This window comes from Cavia porcellus, unplaced genomic scaffold (assembly GCF_034190915.1).
Source record: "Cavia porcellus strain 051 isolate PalLab524CR breed Dunkin Hartley unplaced genomic scaffold, mCavPor4.1 scaffold_11, whole genome shotgun sequence".
Taxonomy (NCBI): domain Eukaryota; kingdom Metazoa; phylum Chordata; class Mammalia; order Rodentia; family Caviidae; genus Cavia; species Cavia porcellus.
The window spans coordinates 78,850,156-78,865,103 of NW_026947494.1; the positions used below are offsets into that span (position 1 = coordinate 78,850,156).

Here is a 14,948-nt window from a genome sequence, read left to right on the forward strand (position 1 = left end):
TTTAGATCTCATATTTATGATTTGTTTTTTAGGTAAAATTTTACACAATCTTAGAAATGAATATCATTTTGGATTAAACAATATATTATTTTTTGTTGAAATGACTTTTCATTTTAGATTCTATTTTGCTGAAAAGCATATCTACAACAATCTAATCAGTGAAATTTATTTCTAAGCTTTAAATTACATACCAATGTTTCATGCATTTATTCTTGTTCCAGCATCACTCAGTCTTATTTAACACTGCTTTATGATATGTTTTTAAATACATAAATGTGAGTTATCCAATTTCATGCCTGTATGAAAGATTTCTTGCCTGTTTTGGCACATATTATACATACATACATACATACATACATACATATAATTTATGTATTATATATATCTATAAAATATATAATTTCTAGAACTGACTCAGATTTGTATAAGATGGTAGTTACTAGGTCTGTATATTAACTTGAGAGGATATCTATACTAAAATTATTATGACTTTATTCTCATAAGATGTAGCTCAATTTATGTAAGTCTTCTTTAATTTCTTTTCATGTCTTATAGTCTTCAGTGCATGAGATTTTTACTTCTTTTCATAAAACTATTCCTAAGAATTCTATTTTTGATGCTTTTACTGTTTAATTATTGTCTTAGTTTCATATTCTGCTTTCTGTTGCTAGGGTATAGAATGCGACCGTTTTTGCATATCGATATTCCATGATCCAATCTTGTTGAGCTCATGGACTAGCAGAAATACATTTTAGTGTATTCATGAGGATTTTCTACATTAAATTCAAGTCATCTATAATTAGGGCCTTAGCCAATGAGTAACGTGTGACCTGAGTCAAACAATGACCAGTAGTCCAAAGGGACTTTTCCAAGGAGCCTTTGGATAAGGTACAGTAATTATGATTTTTTTGGATAAGGCTGTCTAAGGAACTTAAGTCCAGTCTATGTCATTCAGGTGGGAATAATTTAAGTTCTGTAGAAAATGTTGCTTATACTTTAGTTTCCCGTTGCTTTTAGAGATGTGTAGAATTTCAGAAGTTTTGGGTTCCTTTTCTGAAGTTGAACTCATATTTCTTTTATTTCTTAAAAATTCATAAAGTACAATGATTTGCAAAATGGATGACATCAATAAATATAAATTAATTTGCATTCTAATGTAATAGACTAGATTCTAATCTATTGTTTGATTTTCCTTTACATTGTAGGTTCCCAACTATGTTGCCTGTACCACTCTTTGGCTCAGAGTATTGATTGATAATTTATCTTTAGATACTGACCTCCACCACTGTGACTGATAATGAAAATAAAAGCTCATTAAATTGCTGGTGTGCACTAAATCATTTGCTTTAGAAGTCTAATACTTCTAGTGTCTCTATATAGAGGAATCGTGTTTAATAATGTCTTCCTTCATTTCTTTAAATGAATGCAAAGAAAATGAATGTTAATTATTATGCTGCATATTTTGTTACTTTACCTCCTTGGAACGTGTTTTCAAGTATGTCTTCAGTCTTATAATTCTGATTTTTAAACGTATTATTGTTTAATTTAAAAAAAACATTTTGCTACATTTATTCTCTATATAAATGGTGACTTGTGACAAAAAAGAGAAGAAACCTTTGTACTATACCATGAATATATTCCTTCCAACAGCTACTTATTTTAGAGGCAGTTAATATGTTTAAAAGTCAGCAGCATAAATATGAAAAAGAATGTTCTGGACTTTTGATATAAATAGGAAAATTAATTCAGTATCCCTAAAAAGAGATACGTTTGGAGAAAATATAATCTCAGTGATGAGTTAAAATAGTCTAGAATCTATTTTTGAATGAGTTCCCAAGAGTTTAAAATTTCTTTCAAGACCGATGCACTGTTCTTTCTGAGTACCTCTTTTATCATTTATTCCTACTGCTAATACAATCACTACTTTGAAAGGTCACATAAACTAAACTGTTATGGAAGCTTATGCACATGCACACAAAGTGGACTTCAGTATTTCGGGGATAACTTGTTTCCGTCTACTGTACTTAAATTCTTTCATAGTAGGTAGGACTCTTATCAAAGACTTATTTAGGTTTTGTACTACTAACTAGTTGTTTCTACCCTGTTTCTCTTCTCCACAGTCTGAACATCTGGGGATTTTTGTACAGTTTCCAGGAAAAAAATGGGTATCTCATAGGTTTACAAAAACTTTGTTTCTGGAAAGTCAGGAATTGTGAACAGCATGAAGGACAGGAACTTGTCTGTCACTTACGATGCAGGGAGAGATAGATCCTTGATCCCAAATAACCTGTCCAACTTGGTAAATAGTAAACTTCTTCATTTTGAGGAACACAAAGTGCCACACACAGATTCATTTAGATTACTGGTCATCATCTTCTAAAATATAATTCAATATATTGTGAATTCATAGTGAAGTTTTTTGACACACATTTTTAAAGCATTGAAAATGTCCCATCTATTGTGTATAGATTCATTCCTTATGTTTAAGCCACCGAACAGCTGTTTTCTAGCTCAGTTCTTTAAGGAAGGAATTTTTATCTACAAATTATGTAAGAAATTGAAGATTTATAGAGATTTGCTAGAAAGTCTCATTACTGGGAATCATTTCTTAATTTCTGACTTGAGTCTTACTAATACTTTATATGTTTGGAAAAAGCTGCTTAAGGCAGAATAAAGTCCCTGGAACCATGTGCCTGGGGGAAGAGAGAGAGATATGGAGAGAAGCCCAAAATGACTATTTTTAAATGCTTCCAAGTCTGTATTGTTACACTAAATAGAAAAGCAATTTTCTTTTCCTTCTTTTATTGCACTACACAAAGAACATTATTCAGAGCTCAAACCGAGAGTTTAGGATTAATATGCTGTGTACATTAGCTTAGGAAACATTTTAACATTTTTCTGGGAGTTGGTCCACCTTTGTGAATTTCCATAAAAAAAAACTTTACCATTGCTTTCAAAAAACAGCTTGTTTAGTAGTCAGGGGATTGTCTGGCGTATTATATCAAATTATAATTTAAGAACAAATATAGCTAAATTAAAGCAGATCCTGTAAGAACTGGTAAAGAAATATATATTTATATAGAATAGTAAGGAAAAAATGTGAAAATATAATTTTAGATTTGTTACTGTGCATAAGAAAATTATATATAAACCACCATATAAAAGTTACATGTATTATGCAATTTATTTATTAGTTGCCAAATGACAATAAAATAAGCCTTTTTCAGCTTGTCAGGAAACTACAGTATAGTTCATGGATTCTACCAGAAACTGTTCCTGTAGTCTACAAAGTAAGTCTGTGAAGTGTAATGAGGCTTTGGAAAACAGATGGGAAATGTATTAAGCTTCTGAGTAATGAAGTAAGGATTTATGAGATTCAACTTTCAGAGAAAAAAAGTAAAGGAGGCTTTTGACATTAGCCTTATAACAAAAACAAAACACAGTTCCACCAACTCCTATATATGTGCCAAACTTTCTTAAATATTTTAGGGATTTCCTAAAATCAAAGAATTAAAAACCATTGGTAATATATAGAAAAACTCAAGTAATTAATGTCCCCTAATAAAGCACATTTCCTGTTCAATGCAGTCTGCTTATTTGCTTTATTTACCTTGAGAATGCATACATGCATTATTAATACATTTTTATTAAAAGTTACCTGCTCTCATATAAAGCCAGATATGTTTCCTCATTTTAAAAATTGTATTTTCTGATCAATATTTCCTCTAGCTTACCTTTTAAACTTTGATAATAAAATATTTTTTCAGCAATTTTTTCCCATTGTGTTTTTCATCAAAAGCAATCAGAACTTCAGAAATGTAGCCCAATGCTATAGTTTCAGTGCCTACTGCAAGACACATGTAAAAAATTGTCTCTTTCTCATTCTTTTTTGCCTCTTCCTGCTCTCTGTTCTTTTTCTCAGTCCTCTCCGTTGCTTATGTCCCTATTTACCCTTTCATAAGATGGACACAACAGGATATACCAGAGATCTATACTATATTTTTGGTTAATAATTTTCTCTTCTTTTTACAGCATCCAATCGTATGTACAGTATTCTGTTACTACAACACAACTCAGAATAAGATACATACAAAGCAGAAATTTCACATTTTAGCACTTCATTAAATAGACTATACCTCCAGAACTTTTCCAAAATTTGTATACTATTCCTTGTATTGCTGGAATACTTAGATGGATATATTTGTGACAGATAGGTGAACTTTCTCAATAAGCATCCATCAAGTTCAACGATTTTTACATTAGTCGTTAGGAGATGCATATATTCTCTTGTCATCAACATACTTGGAAGGATTATATATGGAAACAAAGTGGTCAACGTTATTTGGTGCTACTCAAAAAGAGCACTTTATTTTCTACAGAAATACATTTGATATAAAATCATATATGTCTCTAAAATCAGCCTGAATCTGGTAACTGGGTTTTAACTATTCAAATACTCATGTATAATGCTTTCTGGCGAAGAGTTTTACATGCAAATATGTACTGATATCATTAAATGATACAAAGCAAAAGAAAGTTTTAGTTTTCAGTCCCTGTCTACAAACTGGTACCAAGCAAGCATAAATAATTGGTATCATATTCTACTTAGTCAGACAAAGAAATATCATAAAAGATATCTTAATACTAGTGATTTTAGATGCTATTTATATCTATATATTTGTATAACTGTATAAAATCTTTTAAAGATGACTCATTCAAAAACATGAAATTTGGCCTTGATAAATTAATGTTATTTAAGATTTTCAGGATGAAAAATGTTCTGGTGGAGGGCAACTGATGGGATAAAAGAGGTGAGAAGATCAACCTCTTATTATAGAGACTATGGCATCCTTCTGAACAAACTGCTTGGGGTTAACAAATTTTTCACCAGAGACTCTATTGTCAGTCATGATCACTAGTAGTTTAAATGTATTTTACATTTAACTTTGAGATGGAAAATGCAAACTAACTTTCTTTCTCTCTTTTCTGTTTTTTCCCTCTGTTTTCTTTTTCTTTCTTTCTTTCTCTTTCTTTTTCTCTTTCTTTCTTTCTCTGTTTCTTTCCATTCTCTTTCTCTATTTCTTTTTATTTCCTTGTCTTTTTGGAACAAGATCTCACTATGTAGTTCAGGCTGGCCTCAAACTCACAGCAATCCTCTTGCTTCAGCCTCTTGACTGCTGGGGTTTACAGGCATATTGCCACCACATCTGACTGAAACTACAAACTTTAAAAAAGTTAATTGGATTAATTTTTTAAGTCAGGTAAATATCAACATTTGAAATTGTACAATCTAGTCTTAATCAGACTTACAATAAAAATAAAATGAAACATATTAATTATATTAATTGTATTGAAAAATAATTACAGTTTGTCAAGTAGAACTATATAATTAGATCCCTATATGTAGGTGTTCTTCAGACACTGGTAATTATATGGAGAGCAATGTTCATAATTATACTTTTCATGTCAATTTTTACTATTGTATGGCATTCTTTCATTTGTTATAGAAAGTGACCAAGTAAAAACAGACTTAGCCAAAAAAAGTTGCACATATTTTAGAAGTAGCATTATAGTAGTTCAAAAATAAATAATGGTTATAATTTTAGGATGGTAAAGTTATACATTTTTCCTATTCTCTCTCTCTCTCTCTCTCTCTCTCTCTCTCTCTCTCTCTCTCTCTCTCTGTCTCTTTCTCTCTCTCTCTCACACACACACACACACACACACACACACACACACTGGACAACATATACATACCCAATAAAGAGAAAGATATTGTCAACTAGAGAAAAAGGCAAACAGGATAGTAACCTAGCGACCCAAGACCCAAGGAACAATATGATGATGAATTCTCTGTGTTTTCTTTTTACATTACAGATCCCAAAATAGGCAACAGAGAACCATCAACCCAGAACTGGCACTGAATGCAGACAAAACAAAATAAAACAAATCAAAACAACAGGAGAACCCCTAGGAAGACAGAAAACCACAAAATAAATTCATCCTTCAATGAGTTTGATTGCCAATACAAAAAAAAAAGACAGAAAGAAAATAAATTTATTTTTCAAGCAGAAAAGCTGTGGCCCCACACCAGTTTACATAGTGAAGATCGACTAAAAACCCCTCAGACTTTTGTTGTTTTTCTTTAATGTCAATTATTTATAATGATTCCTCTTGTCTAACTCAGTCATTGTAGCCTTTGACTTATTTTCCTATTTCCTTCATTCCGTAGGCTTTTGAAATCACAGTATTGTTCTGTGCTTCTATTAGCTGAATTACTTTACATTTGACATATGAATAAAATTATGCACATTTGTCTTTCCATGCTTCACATATTTAGCCTAGCAGGAGACCTCCAAAAGACAGGGGATATAGCTTAGTGGCACAAGCCGATGCCTGGCAAGCATGAGGTCTTGAGTTTGATCCCTGGTACCAAAAAAACCAAAACAAAGCAAAACAATATATGTATATTTTACAGTGAATAAAGAACATTTAGTTGATTTTACACCTTAGAGATTGTGAGTAATATCATCATACACTTAAGAATGCAGGTATCTCTTCAGTAGAAAGTTTAAAACTCTTTAGACCAACCCTTAGTGGGAATACAGGATCACAAGTTACTTCTAACTTTATCTTTTTATGAATCTCCCCCCCAGGTTTGTGTAATAATTTTATACTTTGTATTCCAGCGAACACTGAGCAAGGGTTCCTTTTCCTCCACATTCATGGTGACATTTATCTCAAATAGTTTTGATTATGTCCATTCTGATCGTTCTAAGATAATACCTTATTGTGGCTTTAATTTGCATTCCCTAATGCTTAATTTTTTGATGTTTCATATAAATGTTAGCCATGTCTATGTTCTCTTTTTAGAAACAGTTACATACTTCCTTGATTTTTCATCTGGTTGTTTTTGTGCTGTTGTTTGAATGCTTATGCGAGGGGTAACTAAAATACCTAATGAATTCTAAACTAAAGTTATATTACAACAAAATTCATATTGCCAGTGGTCCCCCTCAAAGTACCCTCTCTCACTTTGAGCATACCACATTTTCTTAGAACTTTGTGAAACAGTTCTGGAAGTTCTCTTTCGTAAGTGTCTTTCTTGAGTGTCATTATGAGGCACGATGAAAATAGGGTGAATGCTGCTGCCACCTGTCATCAAACAAAAAGCCTTGTAAATCGCCTCTATCTTACTGACAAGCTCTGGCGTCTTGTGACTCCTGGTCGTTCCTTAGTGCCAAAATGACCCTGAGAGGTAACCCTGGTATTCAGTTCAGGATACTGAAGCATTTACAGTATCATAACTAAAGACACTCATGAAAGAGAATTTCCAGAACTTCTAAAAATGGCAAGAAAAATAGGTAAAATCGATTTGAAGAAAGATTCAGTATTTTGAGGGCAATTAATAGCAATACATTTTTTAAAATTTACAACTTTTGTAATTTAAAACAAATATAAGCATGCACTGTATTTTTTATCAGACCTAGTAATTTGGACCTTGACCTCTTATCACGTGCACTGCTTGAATGTCTTTTCTGCACAGAAACATTTTGCTCTGATTTAACCCTATTTGTGCAGTTTTACTTTTGTTGATTGAATTCTTAAGGGTCAAATCTAAGAAAGAATTTCTCAGATCAATGGCCTACAGTTTTTACTTTATATTTTCTTTCATCAGGTTTATGCTTTCCCCTCTTATGTTTAATTTTCAAATCCACTTTAGCTGATGCTGTATACAGTGTGGGATGAAAGTCAAATTCATCATCTGTGTGGCTGCTTAGTGTTCTTAACACTATTAAAAAGACTGCTTTTCCTTATTTACTTTTGATCTCTTTGCCAAAAATCAACTGGCTGTCAATATATGGGTTTTTGAGTTCTCTATTTCATCAACTTGATGGATTTGCTCAACGTTATAACTGAAACATGGTATTTTAATTATTATAGCCTTGTAATGTATTTGAAGTTAAGTACTTTTTCTACTTTTGTGGAGAATTTAAAGGTCGCATATAGGAACTGAATTGATTTGATTAAGTAATATTAAATTGAATGTGTGGATTGTTTTAGTTATATGAACATTTTAGTAGTATTGATTTTTCCAATCCATGATCATCAACTATCTTTTTCATTTATTTGGGTATCTTTCAAATTCTTTAATAGAAGAATTGTGTCTTTCAGTGTGTGGATCTCCTAACACTCTGTTTACCTTTATTCCTGTTTTATTTTATTTTTCAGGCAAGGTAGATGGAATTTCTCTCTCAATTTCTTGATTAAATCAAGAAATGATTCTACTGTATAGAAATGATTATTAATTTTTGTCTGTTGATTTTGTATCTTGTAACTCCACCGTATTCATTTGCTCAGTCTGAAATTTTTGTCTTCGCTATTTTCTTCATATAAGATCATGTCATCAGCAAACAGCAACAATTTTATTTCTTCCTTTTTATCTGAATGCCATTTATTTCCTTCTCTTGACTAATTTGCTGTGGCAGTGACTGCCAGGTCTCTATTCAGGGGAAGTGAATTCAGTTATTCCTTGTCTTCAGGTAAATGCATTTCAAATTTTCAGCAAAATACTGGCTTGCCACACACAGTTTTTAGGTACATGTTCTACACATAAGTTTTTGAGAATTTTTATTGTGAATACATGAAAATATGTTGAATTTATCACATGAATTTTCTGAATCTAATGAGATGATCACATGGCTTTTGTCCCACACTCTGTTCATGTCATATATTATGCTACATCTGAATATATTGAAGCATCTTTGGAATCCTGATATAAACCTCAATTAATTATACTAAATAAATCTTCACTACTACTCTATATTTGATTTTTATTGCTTTGCTGTGTATTTGTGGATGTATGTTCATCAGGAACATGGACCTATAAGGATATTTGTTTCTTATAGTGTTTATGTATGATTTTGATGTCAAATCAAAAAGAAATCCACAAGGCTCTGGTCAAGCTATAATAATATCAAGTGCTGGGTCCAGAAACATCAGCATAATGTTTTCTGAATTTGGACTAGGCTTATAATATATGTAACAAAATTGTGGTTTCAACTAGATAAAACAAAAGAAGGAGGAGAAGGAAAAGGTGGAAAAGGGGCAGAAAAAAGAAGAAAAAAGAGTAAGAGGAAGAGAAGGAGGAGAAGGATAATACAGGGAGAGGTTGGGAGGAGAAGAAAAGAAGAAAAGTAAAGTGCAGGGAGGAGAGAAAAAAAGGAGGTAATGGAAAAAAGAGAGAAAGCAACAGCGCTTATTCTAATAAAATAGAGAAAACGGAATCATATAAAATGCCAAATCATGTAAAATTCTAAAGAAACAGAGAGTAAAATACACAAGCAAAGATACATAATGAGGGAAACGAGTTGAAAATGGAATAAATATGGTAGATATTCATCCAATTGTATCAATAATCACTTTGAATATCAATACTAGTAAAAAATGGAACTTACCAAAGTTGGCCAAGAAATACCATTTATATTGGTTTTCTGTGACATACCAATTTTGTTTTTGTTTTTTTTTAAAGAAGGAGGAAACACGCAGACAATAAAAACAAAAACACAAAAGAGACAAGCAAACAACAAAACCCCCCAAACAATAACAATATAGGTTTTCAAAGCAAAATGATAGGAATTTAACAGTGGTTGTTATATTGTATATTGTTATCTTCAAAGAAATATCAACCTTGAATAGAAAAATATTTTTAAAATAAAAATACTATTATAGAGTAATAATAAAAGGAAAGGAAAGGTAGAGCATGCTAACACTAATCAAAAGAAAGTAGAAGACATAGAAGACTGAACCAAAGAGATATATCAGGAATAAAGACGCCTATTTCATGATGAAATAAGTCAAATTTCTCAGAAAACAGAATGATTTGTAACATTTATGCTCCTAATAAAAATATCAAAATATTGAGGCAAAACATGTAAAACTGCAAGGAGCAAGTTTTGATTTTGTAATTATGGTTGATATTCTAGGTTTTTTCACATTTAGAAAGCCAACTGTATTCTGTCACATCAGAAAGCTAAAAAAGAGAGACCACATGACTATTACATTAAGTTCAGAGAAAGCATATAATACCTTTTTATGATTACTCTCAGAGAACTAGGAATAGAAAGGAAACATTTCTACTTTATGAAGAAAACCTACCAAAAACCTGCAATATTCTGTGCTATGAGGAATTTGGAACTTTCCCGCAAGACCAGAAACAAGGCATGGATATTCTCACTCTCAAAATAGTGCAGGACGCTGACAAAGCCAAATGCTGGCGAAGATGAGGAGCAAGAGGCACGCCTGCTCATTGCTGGTAGATACGCAAAATTAAACATTTGGAAGACAGTGTAAAACACAATTTTACAACTTCTAATCCAATGATCAAACATTTTGGAACTATATCAAAACAGTTGAAGTCTTATGTATACAGAAAAAAAAGCTAAATATGGACATTTATAGCAGCTTTATCTGTAAGTACCCAAACTAGGGAAGCATCAAAGATATCCTTCAGTAGCTTACTGGGTAACTGAACTATGGTGCATCCAGCAAATGGATACTAAATGGAATCAGCTATCAAGCCCTGGAAACATACACAGAATTAAACCACATATTACTAAATAAGAGAATTCAATTTAAAAACGCTACATACTGGGCAGGGCTTTAGCTGAGAGGCACGCGCACAGTGACTGCCTGGTAAACACAAGGTTTTGAGTTCAATTCTCAGTGCCCCCCCCCAAAAAAAGCTATGTACTGTATGATACACCCTATAAAATTTTTACAAAGATGAAAGAATGACGACAGTTACAAAATAAAAAATAGAAAAGAGAGGCTGGCCAAGGCAAACTTGGGATGAGTTGGCAAAGCACAGGGTATCTTCAGGCAGCGGGGTTAGTCTGTGGTTTGCATCAGGGCTAACTCAGGGCCGCACACACTGTAAGTTAAGCCCAGTGCAGACTATGATGGCAGGGGATGATGCTGTGTCAGTGTGGGGTCATTAGTTGCAACAAATCCGATGCCTCAGAAACGGATGTTCACAAGTCGAAGGGAAGTTGCAGAAAGGAAGAAATCTCTAGATCCTCTGGCCACTGGGCTGTGATCCTGAAAGCACCCTAAAATGATTGTGATTTGAAAATGAGGAAAATAAGCAAAAGTTCATTTTTCAAAGAGATGGCTTTAAAGGAAATAGGAAAACCACACTGGAAAGATGAAAACAGAAACACAACACATTGGAATCTGAGAGGAGCAGCAGATGCAGATCTAAGAGGAGAATTATATCACTGAATGCTTACATTAAAAATAAGTTGTAAATTAATAATCTAAAATCCTACTTCACATTAGAAAAAAGCAACATAAAATCAAATCGACCAAAAAAGAAGTAAATATAAGAGGAATTCACTAAATTGATTGATGAGAAAAAATTTGAGTCAATAAAAGAATAATTTTATGTCTTTGAAAACTGTCAAGTATGATTAATACAAAATATAAAGCAATAAAATAAACAATACAATTAGAAAACACACACATATGCAAACAAAACAAAGCAAAACAAAACCAAAAAAAAATCAAGAAGAAAAAGTAGTTCCTCAAAGACCAATTGGGACTAGGACATATGCCTCAAAAAGTTGTTTATTGCTAGATACTGCACCAATGCAATTAAAAACTACAAAGTGAAAAACACGCAGTACTTGCAGGGAAAGCAGAGAAACTGCATGACTCATACATTATTGGAATACAAAATGTTACAGTTATTTTGGAATATAATTTAGCTGACTTCTTTAAAACAAAACAGCTCCCAGAAATTTGCACTTGTAAGCACTTTTCCCGAGAATTTAAAACTTACATCCACAAAAAACTTGATGCTATTATCCTTGCTTTGCTTCTCTAATTGGTCATTGTCTTACTATTCATTTAGTTTCCTACTAACAAGTAGCACACAAGACTACCAAACAGCTATCAAATGTCCTAATTTCAATTCCTAAGTAATTTCTACACTGTCAGCAGAGATGATGACCAGGCAGTAGATATAAGTGTAGCTAAAGTATTCCACAGACTTAGCCAGCACTCTGGTTGGTCAGTGCCTTTTCTTGTTAAATGTTCCCAATTTTGAATTTAGTTAGTACCATCTATCTTTCTCTTATTTTATAGACAGAGATGCTTAATATAAATACATTCTTTCATGTATCAAATGGCATAGACTTACTACTTTTAAGACTGCTTCTTCTACTACTCTATAAATGGTTCATTTAAGTTTAAGAATCACATTCAACTACATATTAGCTTCTTAAAAACTTGCATTTAATGAATGAAAATATAAAATAGTATTTAAAAGATGAAGGGCAAAAATAACTAATATTTACTGTAAAGGAAATACAATCAGCTTCAGAGTTGCATATATAATATACAACATTAAATAAAGCTCTAAATAGTATATAGTTAGTAGTCACCTGATTAAACTGATGGTGTTTGGTTCAGTGCTAAGGGTTTATTAGTTCATAACAAAGTGAAAGGGTAATAACTAAAGATCAAATACCATACTGCTATCAGTACCCTACTAGTGAGAAGAATGCAGAACTATATTAACATTACTTCACCACTTCTGAGTTTTATGCTGTTTTGAAGTTTTGAGAATTCTAGCAAGAGCTCAAGTACATTTTTGTACAGCAGTAAGGCATTTTGTGATAGTAACAGCAAGAGTCAGTGTAGATAGCAGTGTACTGAGCTGGCACAAAATAAATGATCCATTGTGGCAAGTGTGGAGGGAGGAGGCAGTGTGCAAAGACGTAGATAGAAGATGGCCACATACAGAGCCCTGTATTAAAGGAAGAGGATTTCATGAGAGTGTATACTTGAGAATGAAGAAGCAAGTGCAGAGAAGTAAATTGATGAAATTATGCATGCATTTGTCTAAGCTGATGCATTACAGACACAAGGCAAAGCTATGATACCACCAATAATTTAAAGAAACACAAATAGGAATTGAACTGGCAAAAGGGTACTAAATCAACAGATCCTAAATTAAATTACCTACAGTCTAGGAAGAGGGAGTAAAACTGATTGCAAAGACAAACATAAAACAAGAACATACATTCCCTGAGCAAAGTGGACAGTAGTTAAGGAGGAATGCAGGTGGCAAAGAAGAGGTCACCTTGTTCTAAGGAGTGTGTGTGACCTGAACCCACAGCTGCATTTAAAGAGTTTGCACGGATATCACACAGTCTGCGTACTAGATGGGTTCGCATGTCAGATGAAGTGTCACCCTGAATTCCATACGTGAAGAAGTATAACAAATTTATGGTAATTTTGACTCATCATTGAAATCTACATTGAGTTTTCATGTCCATATAATTAACTTTAATTTTACTATTTACTATGTAATTTTTCTGCCATACTGGGATAATATTTATGTAATTTATTCTTACTCAAACATAGATATTCTAGAATATATATTAAAATAATGAAAAGAACTTAGATTTTAAATATTTACAAATATATGTTCATTTTGGAGTAAGAGCAGTGAATCTGATACTCAAAAACAGTCTAACATATTACAGAATACTGAAAATTTTCATGAGGAAAAGAAAAACTCCTTCATTTAATCACTTTTTAGCACATAATTGCATGGTCAAAAATTGACTTTAAGAATAATTTTGTGTAGGAACATGTGTAACTATTTAAAGAAAGAATAAATAATAATAAAATAGAGTCAACTCTTCTCATAGGATTCAAATTTTCTAGAGTGTGAAACCATAAGGTGATCCACTCAGCTTCTAGGATGTTGCTTTAGACAAGATAGAAGTATGTTTCACAGAGAATTAAAACTAAGGAAATACAACTAACTGCAATTTAAGGGATGCTTTTCTGTGGAAATTTATCATTAAAAATTTAAAGTGGATCTATTCTTCTGATCATGAGGGATAGATAAGCAGGGAAAGTTCTTGCTTTTTTTGGTTCTGCTAAATCTTCTGCCTGTGTTTCTTCATTGCATTAATGTGATCAGAGGTGTGTGATGAATGTCTTGTGTTTACCTTTGCTTCAATCTGTTTAGTATCTGGATTCTGAAACAAAAATTTGATTTTGCTCTTGCCGTCATCTGAAGAACCTTTAAGCTGAGAAAATTTATACCTCCAAAGTACAGCCTGCAAGGAAAAAGAGAAACATACTTAAGTCAGTATAATTAATATCTGTAATTAACCCAAGAAATAGCACTCTTTTAAATTGTGAAAGTTAATCATATAAAAGTAGAGATTGTCTCAGTACTAAACTGTAAAGGAAAGCCAGATGTGGTGCCACATTTGTGTAATTTCGTACTAGGAAGACTGAGGCAGGAGGATCACTGCAAGTTTGAGGCCAGCCTGGGCACCATAGTGAGTTCAAGACTAACCTGAACCACACAACAAAACATATATATATATATCTTTAAGTATATATCTTTACTTATATATCTTTATATATGTGAAAACATATTTATACTTATATATCTTTACATATGAAAACATATTTATTAAATACTATATTTTAATGTTCAGTATATTCTTTAGCTTCCAGATATAATTTTTGTAACCACTAATTTTTTTCATTGCAAAATTATATATAAATACGTTTTCAATCTCGTCATTTTTTCAATGGAAATTAATTGTGCCTTTGATTTAAATCAATAAAATTGAAATTTTTAAATCAATAATTCTGAAACTTTCTCTTAAAGCTCAAACTAGTGACCTGTAACTTTCCTGAGATGGCATATCATTTGAATAAATAATGTTTGGGCCTGGAGCTATAGCTCAGTGGTGTAAAGTTCTTCTAGAATTCATGAAGCCTTTTGCAAATGACACATACATACACAACTACATGCACATATTGTAAAGATGTACATGATGCTTTCATGGGACTGAACTAGCAAAAATATTTTATAGAGCACTCCACGCCGACTTTGTCTTTGAAACAGTTGC

The 14,948-nt window shown here is 32.3% G+C and overlaps 1 protein-coding gene across 7 annotated transcripts in view; it reads right to left on the reverse strand.

Annotated features, from left to right (window-relative positions):
- The window catches only part of Sntg1 (syntrophin gamma 1), a 774,196-nt gene that overhangs the window by 10,188 nt on the left and 749,060 nt on the right, over window positions 1–14,948 (reverse strand). For all 7 annotated transcript variants that reach the window (XM_063258519.1, XM_063258518.1, XM_063258522.1 and 4 more), the window contains one exon: window positions 14,028–14,138. In XM_063258519.1, coding sequence (XP_063114589.1) covers window positions 14,028–14,138 — 111 coding nt within the window. The remainder of the gene's footprint in view (window positions 1–14,027; window positions 14,139–14,948) is intronic.